The sequence below is a fragment of the Delphinapterus leucas genome, chromosome 9 (genome assembly GCF_059928025.1).
Source record: "Delphinapterus leucas isolate spDelLeu-1000000601 "Yukka" chromosome 9, BTC_Dleu_Yukka2, whole genome shotgun sequence".
NCBI lineage: Eukaryota > Metazoa > Chordata > Mammalia > Artiodactyla > Monodontidae > Delphinapterus > Delphinapterus leucas.
The window spans coordinates 99,032,105-99,054,202 of NC_143137.1; the positions used below are offsets into that span (position 1 = coordinate 99,032,105).

The following is a 22,098-nucleotide window of genomic DNA, read 5'->3' on the forward strand; positions in this document are numbered from 1 at the left end:
GGCCGCAGGCCGGGGAAGGCCGCCAGCGGCGGCCCGCAGCCCCCACCCCGCAACCCCCACCCCCACCCCGGCGCGGCCGCGAGCGCCGCACTCACCCGGGCGACGCCATGAGCGCGGCGAGGTCTCGGCGCTGCCGCCGCCTCCGCTTCCTCCGAGCTGAGCGACTCCGCCGGGGAGGGGCCTCGCACCGGCCGCCGGCCGCCCGCCCGGGCAGCTCCAGGCGGCGGGGGCGCGGGGAGGGCCCCGGGTCAGCAGGAGACGGGTGTGAGTGGGCCCGGAGCCGGAGGAGAGTGAGGCCGGGTATCGGCTCCGAGCGTGCGGGGTGGTGGAGACTCGGGGAGGGGGCCCGGGGTCGGCCTGGAGCGGCCCGGGGGCGGCGGGGGCGCGGGCGGCACGGGGCTGGCACCGGGGACGGGGGCGGTCCGCGACCCGCAGCCCGGACCCGCCCACCTGCCCAGGTGCCCAGGTGCCCGCAGGCCGGGACTCGCCGGGAGGCGCCTTCGGTGCCGAGAAACTGCCCCGGGGCCACGAAGCAGCTGCAGGACCCAGGTGAAGTCACCACCTCCCTGCGGTATGAGTTTGATTTCCTTAAGAAAAGCCTTTTCTTTAGCTATGGAGGACGAGGCGTTATTATTAGTAAGCAAAACGGTAACTTTGCTATATCTTACTTGGTGTGCTGCCTTGCCCGCGTTGCTGGCCTCTCAGAGCCGGTTACACATTGTAAAAGGTGTGTCACATCACACTGTGAAGCCCTAAGGACTGTGGAGGCACTTTTTATTATCCTTTACATTATATTATTTACCAATAATAATGAGTCTGTAATGCCTGCGGTGGGTTTCACAGCATCAGCGATGGGTACTTGAGCCTCAGTTCCTGTCTCGGCAAAATGAGTTTTCAGAGATAAGTGAGCTCTTGTAAGTAAAAACACTTAAAAAGCTCTGGATAATGAAAACCACTGTTGATCACATTTCTGTGTTATATTAAATATTATTAATAATCATTATTAATTTTACTACTAATAAGAACAAGAGACAGCAAAGCTGTGGCTGAAAGCCTTGGCTCTGGAGCCGGACTACCTGGGTTGCAATCTGAACTCTTACCAATTACCAGCTTCTGGAAGCTCAGGCAAGATAGAAGCTTCCCAGGGCTGTAGTTTCCTCAGTTGAAAAATGAGGATGATAGGTCCCTTCCTCTCTCTGAGGACTGAATGAGTTAATATTTGTAGAGTGATTAATACATTGCCTGGTAGATGGCCTCTTAGCCTCCTGGGAATCCGTCACATCCTTCTTTCCTGCAGTAAAATGGAATCTCAGAATTGCTGCCTTGAGTTCAGAAGATAATGCTCTGTAAATGTGAGCTGATAAGTAAAGCCACGGGGGTTTGTGAGACCCAAAGTAGGTATAAATCTAAGAGGACCAGGGCTAAGGAAGAGTTTGGGGAGTGGGCAACTGCTAAAAGCCCTGATTCAAGGCAGTAATGACTGCCATTGGAGTGGGGGAGGTCAGATACTTTTTAAAAATAAGCTGTTGGTTTTAAGACATGTTTTGAAATAATGAATAGTGTTAATTCAATGAAATTATTCTTCTTCAATATGAGTTTTACTAGGTATGTAGCATTTCACTGCATGGTGGACCATCATATGTTTTAACCAACCCCTATTATTAGACAAAATTTTGCTGCCAGTGTTTCATTATTATAAAGAATGTGGACAGTAAATATTCTTATAGCCAAAACTCCCCATATACATCCATGAGTATTTCCTTAAGCTGAGTTCCCAGGAGTCAGATGATACTAGTATTTTAAGTCTTTTCAGATACATATATAATCTCTGTATGTGTTTGTGTACTTATACACACAAACACACATGTACTAATATACATATATACATATACTTACATATATACATACATGTATACGTATACACACACGTATATATACACACACATAGAGACTGCTGTCCCAGCACGGTCACCAACACTGATGATAGTGCCAGTTTGCCAAAAGTCTCAATAAATTTCACAGTTTCTTTATCACTGCAAATTTGATAGGTTAAAAAACAGTATTTTGGCAAAATGGCAGGCTAGGAAGTTCCAAGCTCACCTTTTCCCACGGAAACATGAAGAAAACAACCAGAAGCTGTCTGAACTAATTTTGTAGCGTCTCTAAAAAAGTTAAAGGTTTACAGCAACCAAGCAAACATTCAAGCAAGAAAAAGCCATCCTAAAAGTGACAGCAAAGTTTTGTGGCATTTTCACTTGCCATCGCCCCACTCCGTCCCCAGTGTGGCAGTGGTCTTGTTCTTGAGAAGGTAGCATCCTGTTTCCCAGTCCCCACATTCCTGCCACCTTGAACTGGAGGGAGCAGAGCAGACCTTATTTGTATACTACCTGACCTGTAAGAAATGGTAAAGGTAGTCCTTCAGTTTGAAAGGAAAGGATGCTAGACAGTAACTCAAAGCAGTATGAAGATGGAAAGATCTGACAAAGAAATACATGGGCAATATAAAAGGCAGCATTACTTTAATTTTGGTAGCAACTCCACTTTTTTATTTCCAACAGGACCTAAAGGACAAATGCATTAAAATACTTATAAGTTATAAATCTATACTATTGGACACACAACGTATAAAGGTATAATTTGTGACATTAATAACATGAAGGGGAAACAGAAATGTATAGGAGTAGTAGAGTAAAACATGTCATTACAAAAAAAAAATCAGCTGAACACAAAAGAAGGCAGTAATAGAGACAAATACTGTAAGACTTTTTTATTAAGTAGCAAAGTGACAGTAGTAAGTTCTTCCTTAAGTGTAGTTACTTTAAATGTAAATAGATTAAACTGTCTGATCAAAAGGCAGAGATAGGCAGAATGGATTAGAAAAATGATCCAAATATATACAGTCTATAAGAGACTCACTTTAGCTCTAAAGACAGAAGATTGAAAGTGAAAGGATGGAAACATATTCCCTGTAAATATTAACCAAAAGAAAGCTGGGTAGGCTATACTAATTCAGACAAAATAGACTTCAGTTTAAAAACTTACAAGAGATAAAGAAAGACATTATATATTAAACAAAAGTTAATCCAACAAGACAATTATAAACATGTATGTATCAAAAAGAGCCCCAAATATAATGAAGCAAACATTCACAGAATTGAAGGGAAAAATCATTCCACAAAAATAGTTGAATACTTCAATAATCATTTTCAATAGTAGATAGGAGAACCAGACAAAAGATCAATAAGAAAATAGAGAACCTAAACAATACTACAAGTCAATTGTACCTAACAGATGTCAACTGAAAAAAATGCACATCCTAAAAGCTGACAATTGTGTTTTATTAGGACTTTCTGAGGACTTAAGCCCAGAAGACAGCCTCTCATATAGCTCTGAGGGGCTGCTCTGAAAGGGTAAGGGAGGAACCAGGATACATAGAAGTTTTGCAACAAAAACCAGGTAGTTGGAACATCAAAAGGTTACTGTTAATTAAAGAAAATCCAGACATCTCAAGTTAATGAATTTAGCACTTTTCTATGTATGGCAAGATGCAAAACTACGGACTCATTGAAATCATTCCTTTGACATTCACCTTAACTATCTAAGGCCAGTGTCTTGTTTTTAACGATCCTGAATTTCCTCAGGGTACACAGTCTGGGATGGCTGCAGGGGCTGATGGCTTGGTGGCTGCAACATACTTTGTTTACTGTTATGGCAGTCCACACAGACATATACAGAACACTCCACTCAATAACAGTAGAGTACACATTCTTCTCAAGTGCACATGGTACATTGTTTGTAATAGACCATACGTTAGGCCACAAAACAAGTCTTAGTAAATTTTAAGAGACTTAAATCATCTTTAAAGATCTTTAAAGATACTACAAAGTTACTTTTCTGATCACAGTGGAATGAAACTAGATACCAAAAAAGAAGGAAAACCAGAAAATTCACAAATATGTGGAAATTAACACACTCTTAAAAATCCAATGGATTAAATAATAAATCATAAGGGAAATTACAAAATACCTTGCTAAAAATAAAAACAATATATCAAAGCTTATGTGATGCAGCAAAGTCAAGGCTAAGAGAGAATTTTATACCTGTAAACATCTATGTTAAAGATGAAGAAAGATCTCAAATTAATAACCTAATTCTACGTCTTAAGGAACAACAGCAACAACAACAAAATGAAGGCAAACCAAACTCAAAGCTAGCAAAATGAAGGAAACATTAAAGTTTAGAGCAGAGAAAAAATAGACTAGAGGATAAACAATAGAGAAAAATCAATGAAGTAAAAAGTTGATTCTTCGAAAAGATCAGCAAAATTAACAAATCTTTCGCTCAACTCACTAAGAAAAAAGGAGGGAAGACTCAAATTACTAAAATCAGAAATAAATGTGAGGACATTACTACTGATTTTGCAGAAACAAAAATAATTTTAAGAGAACATTATAACAGGTGTACACCAACCAACTGGATAACCTAAATGAAAAAAAATAATTTCCTGGAAACACACTATCAACTATAAGTCAATAATGAAGAAAGAAAAAATCTGAATGAATCTATAACAAGTAATGACTTTGAGTTGGTAGTCAAGAAACCTCCCAACAAAGAAAACTGTGGACCAGGTGGCTTCACTGGTGTATTTCACCAAATATTTAAAGAAGAACTAAGTCAAATACTTCTCTAACTCTTCCAAAATGTTAAAGAGCACCTCTGATTTTTATGAGGTCAATATTACCCTGATACCAAAGCCTGACAAAGAAACTATAAGAAAACTACAGATCAATATCCCTTATGAATATTGGTACAAAAATCCTCAACAAAATACTAGCAAACAGAACACAGAAACATAGAAAAGGATTATACATCATAACCAAGTGAATTTATTCCTGGAATGCAAGGATGCTTCAACACATGAAAATCTATCAATGTAATATATCACATTAATATGATGAGGGAAAAACACCACATGATCATCTCAATTCATGCAGAAAAAAAAATTTGACAAAATTCGACAATCTTTCACAACATAATACACTAAAACTGGGAATAGAAGGAAACTTCTTCAGTATGGTAAAGGTCATATATGAAAAACCCAAAACAATGATGAAAGCCTAAAAGTTTTTCCCTAAAATCAGAAACAAACAAACAACAACCACCAAAAACAAGAATGCTCTCTTTTGCCACTTCTGTTCATCATAGTGCTATAAGTCCTAGAAAGAACAATTAAGCAATAAGAAGGGGAAAAAAAGGCATCCAAATCAGAAAGGAAGAAGTAAAATTATCTCTGTTTGCAGATGACATGATCTTCTATGTAGAACATCCTAAAGACTCCACCCAAAACTGTTAGAACCAATATATGAATTCAGTAAATTTGCAGGATACGAAAGCCAACATAAAAATCAGTTGCATTTCAATACACAAATAAAAACCTATCCAAAAAGGAAAGTGAAAAAAAAAATCTCATTTATGATAGCATCAAAAAGAATAAAATACTTAGGAATAAGCTTAATCAAGGAGGTGAAAGACTTGCACACTAAAAACTATAAAACATTGATGAAAGAAATTAAAGAAGACACAAATAAATGGAAGGACATCCCATGTTCATGGATTGAAAGAATATTGTTAAAATATTCATACTACCCAAAGTGATCTGTAGTTTCAATGCAATCCCTATCAAAATCCCAATGGCATTCTTTACAGAAATAGAAAAATAATCCTAGAATTCACTTGGAACCATAAAAGACCCTGTATGTCCAAAGCAATTTTACACAAGAAGAACAAAGCGGGAGGCATTACACTTCCTGATTTGAAAATATGTTACAAAGCTATGGTACTGGCAATAAAACAATGGAACATAGTAGAGAGCTCAGAAATAAGTCCACACATCTACAGGCAACTGATCTTCGAGAAATGTATCAAGAATACTGGGAATTCCCTGGCAGTCCAGTGGTTAGGACTCTGTGCTCTCACTGCTGAGGGTCAAGGTTCAATCCCTGGTTGGGGAACTAAGATCCCACAAGCCAGGTGGTGCAGCCAAAAACTAAATAATACAAAATTGGGAAAGGATAGTTTCTTCAATAAACAGTGATGGGAAAACTGGATATACACATGCAAAAGAATGAAGTTAGATCATTGTCTCACACCATATAGAAAAATCAACTCAAAATGCATTGAAGACATAAACATGAAACCTTTATACATAAAACTCTTAGAAGAAAACATGAGAAAAGCAAAATATTGGACTTTGCGATGATTTATTGGATATGACACCAAGAGCTCAGGCAACAAAAGCAAAAATAGACAAACAGAATTATATCAAACTAAAAAGCTACTGCACAGCAAAAGAAATAAATAACAAAATGTAAAGGGAAACTATGGAATGGAAGAAATATTTGCAAAAGACATATCTGATAAGAGGTTAATACCCAAAATATAGAAGGAACCATTAAAAATTGGGCAAAGAACCTGAATAGACGTTTCCCAGAAGAAGACAAACAAATGTCTTCTGTTATACAAACAGGCATATGAGAAGGTGTTCATCAGGGAAATGCAAATAAATTAAAAAATGAGATATCACTTCACACCTGTTAGAATGGCTATTACCAAAAAAAATTAAAAATAAAAGATAACAAGGATGGTGAGGATGTTGGTGAGGATATTGAGAAATGGGATGCCTTGTATACTGTGGCTGGGTATGTAAATTTTTGTAGCCACTATGGAAAACCTATGGAGGTTCTTCAAAAAGCTAAACATAGAAATACCTTATGATCCAGTAATCCCACTTCTGGGTATATATCCAAAAGTATTGAAGTCAGAGTCTCAAAGAGATATCTGAACTCCCATATTCATTACAACATTATTCACAATAATCAGGATATGGACACAGCCTAAATGACTGTCAATAGATGAATGGGCAAAGAAAATGTGGTATATAAATACAGAATATTAGCCTTTAAAAAGCAGCAAATCCTGCCATTTGGAACAACTTGGATGTAACTGGAGGATGTTATGCTAAGTGAAATAACCAGACACAGAAAGACAAATCCTGGGACTTCCCTGGTGGTCCAATGGTTAAGAACCCACCTTCCAACACAGGGGAAGCAGGTTTGATCCCTGGTCAGGGAACTAAGATCCCACATGCCGCGGGGGCAACTAGGCCCACACACTGCAACTACTGAGCCCGTGTACTCTGGACCCTGTGTGCCACAGCTACTGAGCCCACACTCTCTAAAGCCCGCACACCACAACTAGAGAGAAGCCCATGTGCCAAAACGAAAGATCCAGCATGCTGCAACAAAGATCCCACGTGCCGCAACTAAGACACGACGCAGCCAAAAAAATAAAAATAAAAAGACAAATATTATGTTATCCTACTTTTATGAGGAATTTAAAATAATCAAATTCAGAACCAGAGCATAGAATATTGGTTACCAGGGGCTGATAAGAGGGAAAAATAAAGAGGTGTTGGTTGGTGAAAAGGCACAAAGTTTCAGTTACACAAAATGAGTAGGTTCTGGAGATCTGCTACACAACTTAAGGCCTAAGTAAACAATAATATATGGTATACTTAATCTGCAAAGAAAGTAGATCTTACGTTAAGTGCTGTTACCACAAAAGAAAAAGAAATGTATGATAGGGCTTCCCTGGTGGCGCAGTGGTTGAGAGTCCGCCTGCTGATGCAGGGGACACGGGTTCATGCCCCAGTCCAGGAAGATCCCACATGCCACGGAGTGGCTGGGCCCGTGAGCCACGGCCACTGAGCCTGCGCGTCCAGAGCCTGTGCTCCACAACGGGAGAGGCCACAGCAGTGAGAGGCCCGCGTACCGCAAAAAAAAAAAAAGTATGATAAATATATAAGTAAACAAATAAATAAATAATAAAATTAATAAATGAATGGAGTGAGAGGAAACTTTAGGAGGTGATGCATAAGTTTATGGCCTTGATTGTGGTGATGATTTCACAGGTGTATACTTATCTCCAAGCTGATCAAGTTGTATACATCAGACATATACGGCATTTTTAAGACAATCATACTCAATCAAGAGGTTAAGAAAAGGTCAGCTGCATTTCCATACACTAACAATGAGTAATAACTAAAAAGAAATTGAGAAACCAATTCTGTTTATATTAGCATCAAAAAGAAAAAATATTTAGAAACAAATTTATCCAAAAAGGCAAAACATGTGAACACTGAAAACAACAAAACAATATTGAAAAACATTAAAGAAAAAATAAATGGAAAGACATCCCATTTTCATATTGGAAATCTTAATATTGAGATGTCAGTACTAACAAAGCAATCTACAGATTCAATGAAATCCCTATGAAAATTCCAAGCATTTTCTACAGTAATAGAATAATCCATCCTAAACTTCATAAGGAATCTCAAGGAACACTGAATAATCAAAACCGTTTTAAAATAAAGTACAAAATTGGAACTCACACATCCTGATTTGAAAACTAACTACAAATCTACAATGATCAAAACAGTGTAGTACTGGCATATAGGACAATGGAATAGGATAAAGAGTCCAGAAAATCTCAAATATATTGTCATATATATAATTGAAATATATTTGATTTACAGTATTGTGTTAGTTTCAGGTGTACAGCAAAGTGATTCGTTTATATATATATAATAATCATTTATATATATATTATATATAATATATTTTTTCTGATTATTTTCCATTATAGGTAACTACAAGATATTGAATATAGTACCCTGTGGTATACAGTAAATCTTTGTTGCTTATCTATTCTATGTAGAGTAGTTTGTATCTGTTAATCCCATACTCCTAATTTATCACTCCCCCCTTCCCCTTTGGTAAATATCAGTTTGTTTTCCTATGTCTGTGAGTCTCTTTCTGTTTTGTATATAGGTTCATTTGTATTATTTTTTATATTCCACATGTAAGTGATAGCATACAATATTTGTCTTTTTCTGTCTGACTTACTTCACTAAGTATAATATTCTCTAGGTCCACCCATTTTGCTACAAATGGCAATATTTCATTATTCTTTATAGCTGAGTAATATTCCATTATATATATATCTATCACATTTTCTTAAGCCAATTGTCTGTTGATGGGCAGTTGGGTTGTTTCCATGTCTTGGCATGGGGTGCATGTATCTTTTTGAATTATAGTTTTTGTCTTTTCTGGGTATCTACCCAGGAGTGGGGCTGCTATATGATAGCTCTATATTTAGTTTTTTAAGGAACCTCCACTGTTCTTCATAGTGGCTGTACCAATTTACATTCCCACCAACAGTGTAGGAGGGTTCCCTTTTCTCCACATGCTCTCCAACAGTTGATATTTGTAGACTTTTTGATGATTGCCATTTTGACCTGAGTGAGGCGATAACCCATTGTGATTTCGATTTACATTTCTCTAATAATTAGCGATTGTGAGCATCTTTTCATGTTGCCCATCTGTATGTCTTCTTTGGAAAAATGTCTATTTAGGTCTTCTGCCATTTTTTTCATTGGGCTCTTTGGGTTTTTTTGTTTTATATTTAGTTGTATGAGCTGTCTGTATATTTTGCATATTAACTCCTTGTTGGTTGCAACATTTGCAAATATTTCTCCCGTTCTGTAGGTTGTCTTTTCATTTAGTTGATGTGCGAAAGCTTTTAAGTTTGATGTAGTCCAGTTCGTTTACTTTTGCTTTTATTTTTTTGCCTTGGGAGACTGATCTAAGAAAATATTGCTACAATTTATTTATGTTCGAGAATTTTATGCCTGTATTCTCTTCTAGAAATTTTATGGTATCATGTCTTGTACTTAGGTCTTTAAGCCATTTTGAGTTTATTTTTGTATATGCTGTGAGGGAGTGTTCTAATTTCATTGATTTACATGTAGCTGTCCAGCTTTCCCAACACCACTTGTTGAAGAGACTGTCTTTTCTCCGTTGTATATTCTTGCCTCTTTTGTCACAGATTAATTGACCATAGGTGTGTGGGTTTATCTCTGGGCTCTCTATTCTGCTCCATTGATCCATATATCCCTTATTGTACCAATATCACACTGCTTTGATTACTAGAGCTGTGTAGTATAGTCTGAAGTCCAGAGGACTATGCCTCCGGCTTTATTCTCTTTCCTCAGGATTGCTTTGGCAACTCTGCGTCTTTTGTTGTTCCAAATAAATTGTAGGATTATTTGTTCTATTTCTGTGAAAAATATCATGGGTATTTTGATAGGGCTCACATTAAATCTGTAGATTGCTTTGGATAGTATGGCCATTTTAACAATATTAGTTCTCCCCATCCAAGAGCACGGGATATCTTTCCATTTCTTCGAATGGTCTTCATTTCCTTTATCAATGTTTTAGACTCTTCAGTGTATAGTTACTTCACTGCCTTGGTTAAGGCAGTGAAGTAACTTCCTCAGAGAGGCCTTGCCACCCCCTGCCCACTGTGGACCCGCTGGTACATGTGAAGTGATGCTCTGTCCTTTCTGACAGCGCTCACCACCTTGGCAATGACTGGATCTCCACTTCTGCCTCCCCGACCAGGTGGTGAGCCCCCCGAGGGCCGGGCTGGCTGTCTTGTTGACAATTGTGTCCCCAAAGGCAGTGAAGTAATGAGTAATAAGTATTTTATTTTTTTGGACATGATTTTAAGTGGGATTTTTTTTTTTGGCTGTCTCTTTCTGACATTTCATTGTTAGTGTAAAGAAATGTAACAGATTTCTGCATATTAATCTTGCATCCTTCTACCTTGCTGAATTCATTTATTCTGATAATAGTTGTGTGGACACTTTAGGGTTCTCTATATGGAGTATCATGTACTCTGCAAATAGTGACAGTTTTACCTCTTCCCTTCCAAATTGTACTCATTTTATTTCTTTTTCTTGTCTGATTTCTGTGGCCAGGACTTCCAGTAGAAGTTGAATAGAAGTGGTGAGAGTGGGCATCCTTGTGTTTTTCCTGAATTTAGCATAAAGGCTTTCAGTTTTTCACTCTTGAGTATTATGTTGGCTGTGGGTTTGTCATAAATGGATTTTATTATGTTGAATTATGTTCCCTCTATACCCACTTTGGTGAGTTCTTAATCATGAATAGATGCTGAATTTTGTCAAATGTTTTTCTGCATCTATTGAGATGATCATATATTTTTTGTCTTTCCTTTTGTTAACGTGATGTATCACATTGATTGATTTGTGTATGTTGAACCATCCTTGTGAACCTGGGATGAAACCCACTTGGTTGTAGTGTATGATCATTTTGTTTTGTTGGCTTCAGTTTGCTAATATTTTGTTGAGAATTTCTGCCTCTATAATCATCAAGATATTGACCTATAATTTTCTTTTTCTTTTCTTTTCCTTTTTTATTTTGTTTTTGTTTTTTTAGTGTCTTTGTCTGGTTTTGGTAACAGGGTGATTGTGGCTTCATAGAATAAATTTGGGAGTGTTCCCTCCTCTTCAATTTTCTGGAATAGTTGGAGCAGGATAGGTGTAAATTCTTTGTATGTTTGGTAGAATTACCCAGAGAATTTGTCCAGTCCTGGAATTTTGTTTGTAGGGAGTTATTATTATTATTATTATTACAGAATCTATTTCACTTCTAGTGATTGGCCTGTTCAAATTACCTGATTTTTCTTGACTCAGTTTTGGCAGGCTATATATTTCTAGAACCTTGTCCATTTCTTCTAGGTTGTCCAATTTGTTGGCATATAACAATAGTATTCTCTTATGTTTATTTTGTATTTCTGAGGTATATGTTGTGATTTCTCCTCTTTCATTTCTTATTTTGTTTATTTGGGTCCTCTGTCTTTTCTTCTTGGTGAACCTAGCTAGAGGTTTGTTGACTTTACCTTTTGAAAGAAAACCAGCTCCTGGTTTCATTGATCATTTTTATTGTTTTTAATATATATATTATTTATTTCCCCACTTATCATTATTATTTCCTTCCTTCTGCTGACTTTGGGTGTTGTTTATTCTTCTTTTTCTAATTCTTTTAGGTGGTAGGTTAGGTTTTGTGTTTGAGATTTTTCTTGTTTCTTGAGGAAGGCCTATATCACTATGAACTTCCCTCTCAGAACTGCTTTTCTGCATCCCATAGATTGTGTAATGTTGTATTTTCATTGTCATTTGTCTTGAGGTATTTTCTGATTTCTCTTTGATTTCATTGTTGACCTGTTGGATTTTTTAGTAGTATGTTGTTTAGTTTCCTTACGTTTGTTATTTCCCCATATTACTTTTTGCAGTTGATTTCTAGTTTCATATCATTATGGTCAGAAAACATGCTTGTTGTAATTTCTATCCTCCTGAATTTGTGAGGCTTGTTTTGTGACCTCGTATGTGGTCCATCCTAGAGAATTTTTCTTGTGTGCTTGTAAAGAATATGTATTTGGATGTAGTGTCCTGTGGATATCAGTTAAAGCCAACTGGTCTATTGTGTCATTTAGGACCTCCATTGCATCATTGATTTAATTTCTGGAAGACCTGTCCATTGGTGTCAGTAGATTGTTAAAGTCTCCTACTATCATTGTATTATTGTCCATTTGTCCCTTTATGTCTGTTATTATTGTTTTAGTATTTAGGTGCTCCTCTATTGGGTGCATATGTTAACGAGTGTAACATACTATTCTTCCCTTTATCATTATATAATGTCCTTCTTTGTCTTTCCTTATGGACTTTGTTTTAAAGTCTATTTTGTCTGATATGAGTATTTCTATCCCCAGTTACCTGTCATTTCCATTTGCATGAAATACATTTTCTCATCCCCTTACTTTCACTCTGTGTGTGTCTTTCGCTGTGAAGTGAGTTTCTTGTAGGCAGCATATTGTAGGGTCTTTTTTTTTCAGTCTGCCACTCTGTGTCTTTTGATCAGAGCATTTAGTCCATCACCATTTAAAGTAATTATTTATTGGTATATACTTATTGCCATTTTAAACTTTGTTTTCCAGTCATCTTTGTAGTTATTTTTGTTCATTTCTTCTTTTTGTTTTTCCTTTTGTGGTTTGTTGATTTTCTTTTGTAGTATACTTGAGTTTCTTTCCTTTTGTTTTTTGTGAATGTATTGTCTGTTTTTGATTTGTGGTTACCATGGAGTTCAAGTATGTTGACCCATACTATATATGTTTGCTTTAAACTGATAGCTGTTCAACTTCGAACACATTCTAAAAGATGTACCTTTTTATATACCCCTTTGCCACATTTTGTGATTTTTATGTCCTATTTTACAACTTCATGTTTATTCTTTTGCTGTTAATTGTAGTTATCATCACTTCTACAGATTTTTTGTTTTTTAAGCAATCCTCAATCCTTTCATATGTTTGCCTTACCTATTGTGATTTCCCATTTCCTCTATTCTTGTTTCTTTTCTTTCTTTTTTTAATACATATATTTATTTATTTATTTTTGGCTGTGTTGGGTCTTCATTGCTGCGCGCAGGCTTTCTATTGTTGCGGTGCATGGGTTTCTCATTGTGGTGGCCTCTCGTTGCAGAGCATGGGCTCTAAGCGTGCAGGCTTCATTCGTTGTGGCACACAGGCTCAGTAGTTGTGGCTCACGGGCTCTAGAGTGCAGGCTCAGTAGTTGTAGCACATGGGCTTAGTTGCTCCGTGGCATGTGGGATCTTCCGGTACAGGGCTCGAACCCATGTCGCCTGCCTTGGCAGGAGGATTCTTAACCATTGTGCCACCAGGGAAGCCCCTTGTTTCTTTTCTATTTGGAGAAAACCCTTAAATATTTCTTTAGGCTAGGTTTAATCTTGCTGAATTCTTTTAGTTTTTGCTTGTCTGAGGAATTCTTTATCTATCCTTCTATTCTAAATGATAATCTTGTTGGGTAGAGTATCCAAAGTTGTAGGGTTTTCCCTTTCAGGAATTTGAATTTATCGTCCGACTCCCTTCTGGCCTGCAAAGTTCCTGCAGCAAAATCAGCTGATAGTGTTATAGGCGTTCCCTTGTGACCGACTCTTTGTTTTTCTCTTGCTGCCTGTAGAATCCTCTTTTTATCTTTAAATTTTGCCATTTTAATTCTGATATGTCTTGGTGTGGGTCTGTTTGGGTTCACCTTGTTTGGGATATTCTGTGCTTCCTGTCTCTGGATATCTGTGTTCTTTTTAACACTTGGGAAGTTTTCAGCCATAATTTCATCAAATACATTTTTGAGTCCCTTCTTTCTCTTCTCCTTCTGGAACCCGTATTATGTGTCAGTTGACATGTGTTGTATTATCCCATAGATCTCATATATTGCTTTTTTTTTCTTTTGTCTTTCTGTCTGCTGTTCTAGCTGGGTGATTTCCATTATTCTATCATCCAGATCACTTATTCGTTCTTCTGTGTCATTTAGTATGTTATTCATTGCTTCTAGATTGGTATTTATCTCAGCAACTGAATTATCTAATTTTGGTTGGTTCATCTTTATAGTTTCTTGTTACAATGATATGAATTTCTAATGATAATCTTTCTTAATACCTCCTTTTTAATTGGGTTCTAGTAAACTGAGGTCTATTTCATTATTTGTTCTTTCAGGGGATTTCTCTTCTTTTTTTTTTTTTTTTTTTTGTGGTACGCAGGCCTCTCACTGTTGTGGCCTCTCCCGTTGCGAAGCACAGGCTCCGGACGTGCAGGCTCAGCGGCCATGGCTCACGGGCCCAGCCGCTCCGCGGCACGTGGGATCCTCCCAGACCGGGGCACGAACCCGCATCCCCTGCATCGGCAGGCAGACTCTCAACTACTGCGCCACCAGGGAAGCCCCTCTTGTTCTTTTAATTGGGAATAATTCCTCTGCCTTTTTATTTTACTTAACTTTATGAATTTAGGAGAAACAGTTGTCTACTGTAATCTTGAAGGGGAACTTTTATGTGGGAGCATCCCTGTGTAGACTGTGTGTGTCCAATATTTTTGGTGCAAGGGCTGGTTTTGGTATGGATACGAGCCACGTCTTTCCTCCGAGTGTGCTGGCTGTTATCCCCTTGATAGGGGGTGTGGTTGGTGTTTCAGTGTCTAGAGCCTGTGCTGGATATGAGGTGGTTCTTTCTCTTTGTTCATGGCTGTCACTGCCCTGCTAGGGGCAGGGTCCATTTCCCAGTTGGAATAGAAGCCTTGAGGGTTGGGTTTCATCAGGCTCTGTTACCCTCGAGTGTGTCACCTGCCCCAAAGTTTGTAATTGCTGAAGTAAGTGAGGCCTGTGTGGTCACAGCTAACCTATGGGTCACCCATGCAGGTGTCCATGGTTCCACTCAGAAGCATCCCAAGGTTCCGTCCCTTTCTCTGTTAAGTTCATCCCACATTTAGTGAAGGGCTGTGGTGTGGAGTAGGCTGGGACTGGGGGTTGGGGCATTGTGGCTGCAGGAACTGAGGTGGCTGTGCTTCATCTGAGATCTGGGCTGCCTCTGTGGAAGACTTCTCCAAGGACCCATCTGCCCCAGATCTAGTGCTAATCTGTGGTGTGGAGTGGGTGGGGTTGGAGCACTCATGCTACGACATAAACCACTGTGCACTCCTGCCCAGGGCCAGTCTGCCTGAGAGTCAGTGCTTAGCGTTTGTGCATTCTTATGGCATCCCCCAGTGTGTGCGCTGACACGTCTGCCCAGCCAGGCTTGGTGCCCCAGTGCGTGTGCTGACAATGGTCTATGTGGTTCCACCCAGATCACACCCCAGGTGCCCTGGTCTGTCTCTGCATAGCTAGACTGATCTTTGCCCTGATCTTGTGCCAGGCTGTGGTGTGGAGTGAGCAGGAGTGGGGTATTCATCCTTTTGGACTGGGAAGTGTGGCAAGATAGCAGCAGCCAGTACAAGGCTCTCTCCACCCTGATTCTTATCAAGCCAACATGCAGGCACTGCTCACAAGTAGAGTCTAGGCTTCCTCAGCCCTTCTATCTGTCTCAGCGGATTTCCCAGCAGACAAGGGGGCTGGTCTCCTCCCTGCAGGACCCCAGAACTGGGATGCCCATATTTTTAGTCAACCTGCTCCCCAGGGTGAGAATTCACCTATGTGGACTTCTGTTCCTTACAGATCCCTGCCAGGGGTGCAGCTTCTGACCCAATGCCTTTTTTCCCCATCCTGCACAGTTACATGGACATCTTTCTTCCAGCTTTGGCTGTATAGGAGGAGTTCTTTTGCCAGTTTCCAGTTAGTTTTCCATGATTATCGTTCCACGGGTAGATGTACTTTTGATGTGTTTGTTGGGGGAGGTGAGCTCCATGTCCCCCTACTCTTCCATCTTGGTCCCCCTTGGCCCAATATATTTTTGACTTAAGCACTAAGGCCATTTAATGTGGAAAGGATGGTCTTTTCAAAAATGGTGCTGAGAAAACTGAATATCCACTTACTGAAGACTAAAGTTGGACTCATACCCCACATCATATACAGAATTACTCAAATGAATCTAAGACCTAAACATACAAGTTAAAACAATAAAACTCTTGGAAGAAACATAGGGGAGAAGCTTCAGGGCATTGGATTTAGCTATAATATTTTGGATATGGCACTGCAAGCACAGGCAACAAAAGAAAAAATAGATAAATTGAGCTTCATCAAAATTTAAAATTTTTGTGCATCAAAGGACACTTTGAAAAGAGAGTGAAATGGCAACCTACAGACTGGGAGAAGATATTTGCAAATCACATACCTGATAAGGGATTAATATCCAAAATTCATAAGGAAACCCTACAACTCAACGACAAAAAAACAACCCAATGAAAAATGGGCAAAGGGCTTGGCTAGACATTTCTCCAAGGCAGATATACTTAGAGCCTCCGAGTATATGAAAATATGCTCAACACAATTAGCCATTAAAGAAATGCACATAAAAACCACAATGAGATACCACTCCCCACGTACTAAAATGGCTACAATCAAAACAACAGAAAACCCCAAGTGCTGATGAGAATGTAGAGAAATTGGGACCCTCGGACACTGTTGGTGGGAAGGTAAAGTGGTTCAGGCACTGTGGAAGACAGTTTGGCAGTTGTTCAAAAAGCTAAACATAGAAATTCCATATGATCCAACAGTTCAGCTTCTGGGTATGTGCTCAAAAGAATTCAAAAGAGGGACTCAAACAGATACACACACACCAATATTCACAACAGCAATTAATCACAATCGCTAAAAGGTGGAAGTAACCCAAATGTCCCTCAACAACTGAGTGGATAAACAAAGTATGGTATAAATATAAAATGGAATATTATTCAGTCATAAGAAGGAATGGAATTCTGGATCATGCTACCACATGGATGAAGCTTGAAAACATGCTAGGTGAAGTAAGGCAGACACGAAAGGATAAATATTGTATGATTCCACTTAGATGAGATAACAAGAACAGGCAAATTAATAGAGAAAGAAAGTAGATTAGAGGTTACCAGGGCCCAGAGGTATATGGGGAATGGGGAGTTACTGCTTAATTGTTACAGAGTCCCTAGAGATGATAAAAAGTTTTCTTTGGAAATAGATATAGTGATGTTGTGGTTGCACAACCTTATGAATGTAGTTAATGCCACTGAATTGTACACTTAAAAATGATTAAAATGGTACATTTATATGTTACCACAAAAAAAAATTATAAGAGAATCAATTACATATCTCAGAGTCTTTTAAATATATTGTTGAAATTAAAGGCCTGAAAGAGTGGATTTTAATCATCCGAAAATGCAGGCTAATAAAAAGAAACGAAATTGAGTTATTTGTAGTGAGGTGGATGGACCTAGAGTCTGTCACACAGAATGAAGTAAGTCAGAAAGAGAAAAACAAATACCGTATGCTAACACATATATATGGAATCTAAAAAAAAAAAAACAAAATGGTCACGAAGAACCTAGGGGCAAGACGAGAATAAAGACGCAGACCTACTAGAGAATGGACTTGAGGACACGGGGAGGGGGAAGGGTAAGCTGGGACAAAGTGAGAGAGTGGCATGGACATATATACACTACCAAATATAAAATAGATAGCTAGTGGGAAGCAGCTGCATAGCACAGGGAGATCAGCTCACTGCTTTGTGACCACCTAGAGGGGTGGGATAGGGAGGGTGGGAGAGAGGAAGACGCAAGGGGGAAGAGATATGGGGACATATGTATATGTATAACTGATTCACTTTGTTATAAAGCAGAAACTAACACACCACTGTAAAGCAATTATACTCCAATAAAGATGTTTAAAAAAAAAAAAGAAAAAAGAAAATGCAGGCTATATATTTGCTTTGACCCTAGTGCTATAAAGAATTTTAAAACTCTGGACAATTTAAAAAATATTAAACCTCTCCAATGAGTTTCTAAGAAAGTTAGGAATTCTCGGGTTCGAAACAAAGAAATGAACCTAGAGAGCAACTTCAGCCTCCTTCTCTTTGGGGATCTTTGCCTTACCAAGTGAACATGAGTTTGGGTTTTCATAGGCTCAGGTGTTTGAGAAAGAGAAAACAAATCTCAGGACCCACCCAAGGCAAGGACTGTAAAAGAAGAGCCTCCATCCCTAAAGCTGCAAAGCCTAAGGGCCACACACATAGTATTGGGAGTGAAATAGAAGTAAACTGGCCTCCACCTCAGAGGAGAGTTGACTGTCTCCAATTTGGCTTAGGAGGATAACCTCTGAGAATATCAAAGTGATAAGTGATCCTCACATGAGTTTACAGCCTGAATTCATACTGTCTGGGTAATCTGAAAATTGAGAAGTAAATTTAGAGTAATCCTGGACTGGGAGTCCTTCCAGGAGCCTGGAAGACACAAACAGAAATCCTCTCTGGAAGAATACACATTTATTCCAGGCCTCAAAGAACTTCTGAAATAAAATTCCAAGAAAAATGAGCATCTGATAGTCAACAATAAAACAAACAGAAACAAGGCCCCATGAATGCCAAAAAAAAAAAAAGCTGGAACAGACCTTCAAGAGTTTTAAATAAATGGAATTATTAGACACAGATTTTACAGTAACTATGTTTAACACTTTGAAAGAAATAAAAGATAATCTTGAATATATATACAAAAAATGACGAATGAGATTTGGAAGAGAATCAAAACAAATAAAATATAATTAAAATCACAAGTGTAATGGATGGGTTTAACTGCAAATTAGACACACTGAAAAGGAACTGGTGAACTGGAATATAGAACTGAAAAGATTATCTAGAATGGAGCAAAAGGTCAAAGAGATGGAAAATATGAAGAAGGGTTAAGAAACACAGAAGATGGAGAAAGTTTAACATATATGTAATTGTGGACCCAGCTGGGAAGGAAGAGAAAATGGAGAAGAAGCAATATCTGAAAAGATAATGACTAAGAATTGAAATACAACAACTCACAGATGCAAAGAGCTAAACAAATATCAAGCAGAAGAAACAAAAAAAAAATCCATACCTGGTTAGATAAGAATGAAATGCATAACACCAAAGAATGTACTCTAGGGAAGAGGAAAATTGGCAGATGGAATATCTGGGCTGCAAGAGTTAGTAAAGAGCACAGAAAATAGTAACTGTGTGGGTAAATTTAAACAAACATTGGCCTTAAAAACAAAAACAACAATAATAATGTATTTTAGGTTAAATAAAACAATTCTAAGGCAAGATTAGTAGGCAAAGTAATGGTGCCCCAAAGATGCCCACATTCTAATCCCTATAACCTGTGAACATGTTATGTTACATGGCAAAGGGAAAATAAGGTTGCAGATGGAACTAAGGTTGGTAATCAGATGATTTTAATATGGGAAGAGGAAATGGATCACTGGGGGAGGAGCAGTGTCCACCACAAGGGTCCTTAAAGGTAGAAAAACGTTAAAAAAAAAAAAAAAAGAAAAGTTCAGAATGATAGGATACAAGGACTTGACCTGCTGTTGCTGGATTTGAACAATAAGGAAGGGGCCCTGAGCCAAGATATACAGGCCACCTCTAGAAGCTGAAAAAGGCAAGGAAACAGATTCTCCCCTAGGGCCTCTAGCAAGGAATACAGCCTTGCCAACACATTGATTTTAGCTCAATGAGGTCTGAATTGAACTTCTGGCCTACAGAATTGGAAGATAATAAATTGTGTTGTTTCAAGCCACTAAGCTTGTAGTGATTTGTTACAGCAGCAGGAAAAAACTAATACAGAGAGTTAAAATACATGTCAACAATAGCATAATAGTAAGTGGAAGAAAAGTATTCTAAGACCCTTTAATTGATTGAGGGTGTAAATGGTGTGCAGGCAGCTCAATGCCACTTACAAGCCATTTCTGGACATTTCTTTCTGACTCCACATTCAAGGATGCTAGCTTGAAATCAGCCATGATGGGAGCACTTACATCACAGAAATAGGCAAATGCTACAAACCAGATTTTTATTTATTATTTTAAAATTTATTTATTTATTACTTCTTGTTAAAGAGAAACAGCATATTTTAATTCTTGGAGTAAAAAAGTATTATAGCCCTAACCCTAACTTCCAGACTAATCTGGGCATGGGGGAGAGGGAAATAACAAGGGGAAGATGAGAAAAAATACCGAATATATCCAAAATAGGGCAAGAAAAGGGAAAAATACATATAAAACAGGTGGGAGAATAAAAAGTACAAAGATGATAGTTGTAAATTGAAACATTAGTGATTACAATCATAAAAGGCAAAGGTTGTCAGATTGGATTTTTTTTTAAGTGTACTACGTGCTTTAAAGAGACACTTTTCAAGCACAAGGATGCTGAGATGTTGAAAGTAAAAGGTTAGAAAAAGATATTTAGGGAAATTCTAACCAAAAGAAAGTTGCTAAAGTTACATTGATACCAGACAAAATAGACTTCAAGGCAAAAATCACTACAAGTGATAAAGAGGAAAACTTCATAAAGTATTATTTCACCAGGTAGATACACAATTTTAAATTTGCATGTGCCTAGTAATATAGCATTAACTATATAAAGTAAACACTGATACAATTATGAAGAGTAATAGACTAATCTGCCATCATGGTGGAAGATTTTAACACATTCAATACTTGAGAAATGCACAAAAAATCAGTTAAGCACATAAAACATTTTCACAAAAACTTGGCTTAAGGAACATTTTCAATGTACAGAAAATTTGCAATGATTGCATAATTCGCTATGTTCTTCACCCAGCATCCCCTAATGTCAACATCTGTATAACCATAATACAATTGTCAAAATTAAGAAATTAACATTTTTGCAATACCACACTAACTAAACTACAGACCTTACTCAGACTTTACCAATTATCCCACTAATGTTCTTTTTTTTCTTCCAAAATTCAATCCAGGATTCCACTTTGCATTTAGCTGTCATGTTTCCTTACTTTCTTCTAATCTGTGACAGTTCCTCACTCTTTCCTTGCCTTTCATGACCTTGACATTTTTGAAGAGCACAGGTCAGGTATTTCGAACAATGTCCTTCAATTTGGGTTTGCCTGATGTAATCTTGTAAGTAGACCGAGGTTACAAATTTTGGAGAATACCACAGAAATGTTGCTCAAATTTTTCCAGCTGTGACAATGGGAGCTCTTTCAGGTTGGCTCCTGTGTCTTTCTATGTGCTCCCATTTTTTTTCTCTCATCACCATTGGTGTGTCACTGCTTCTAGGTCCTCTCAGCTGGCAGAACAAGGAAATGTGTGAATATTAAGTCATATATACATACATCTGTATTTTAAAATCTATCTGTACAGATACGTATTTTTTCAGCTGAAAACAAGAAGTGTTGGCAAGGATGTGGAGAAATTGGAACTTTTGTGCGTTTATAGTGGAAGTATAAAATGGTGCAGTCAGGGGCTTCCCTGGTGGCACAGTGGTTGAGAGTCCGCCTGCCAATGCAGGGGACACGGGTTCATGCCCCAGTCTGGGAAGATCCCACATGCCGCGGAGCGGCTGGGCCCATGAGCCATGGCCGCTGAGCCTGCGCTTCCGGAGCCTGTGCTCCGCAACGGGAGAGGCCACAACAGTGAGAGGCCTGCGTGCCAAAAAAAAAAAAGAGACACTGATGAAAGAAATTAAATAGACGGAGAGATATACCATGTTCTTTGATTGGAAGAATCAACATTGTGAAAATGACTCTACTACCCAAAGCAATCTACAGATTCAATGCAATCCCTATCAAACTACCACTGGCATTTTTCACAGAACTAGAACAAAAAAATTCACAATTTGTATGGAAACACAAAAGACCCCGAATAGCCAA

The 22,098-nt window shown here is 38.4% G+C and overlaps 1 protein-coding gene across 6 annotated transcripts in view; it reads right to left on the bottom strand.

Annotated features, from left to right (window-relative positions):
- URGCP (upregulator of cell proliferation) overlaps positions 1–22,098 on the bottom strand; it is a 91,473-nt gene that overhangs the window by 33,913 nt on the left and 35,462 nt on the right. For 4 of the 6 annotated variants that reach the window (XM_089917893.1, XM_089917891.1, XM_089917892.1 and 1 more), the window contains one exon: positions 96–21,515. The exons of the other annotated variants lie outside the window; for them this stretch is intronic. In XM_089917893.1, coding sequence (XP_089774019.1) covers positions 96–109 — 14 coding nt within the window. In that variant the 5' untranslated portion in view covers positions 110–21,515. The remainder of the gene's footprint in view (positions 1–95; positions 21,516–22,098) is intronic. 6 annotated transcript variants of the gene reach the window in all.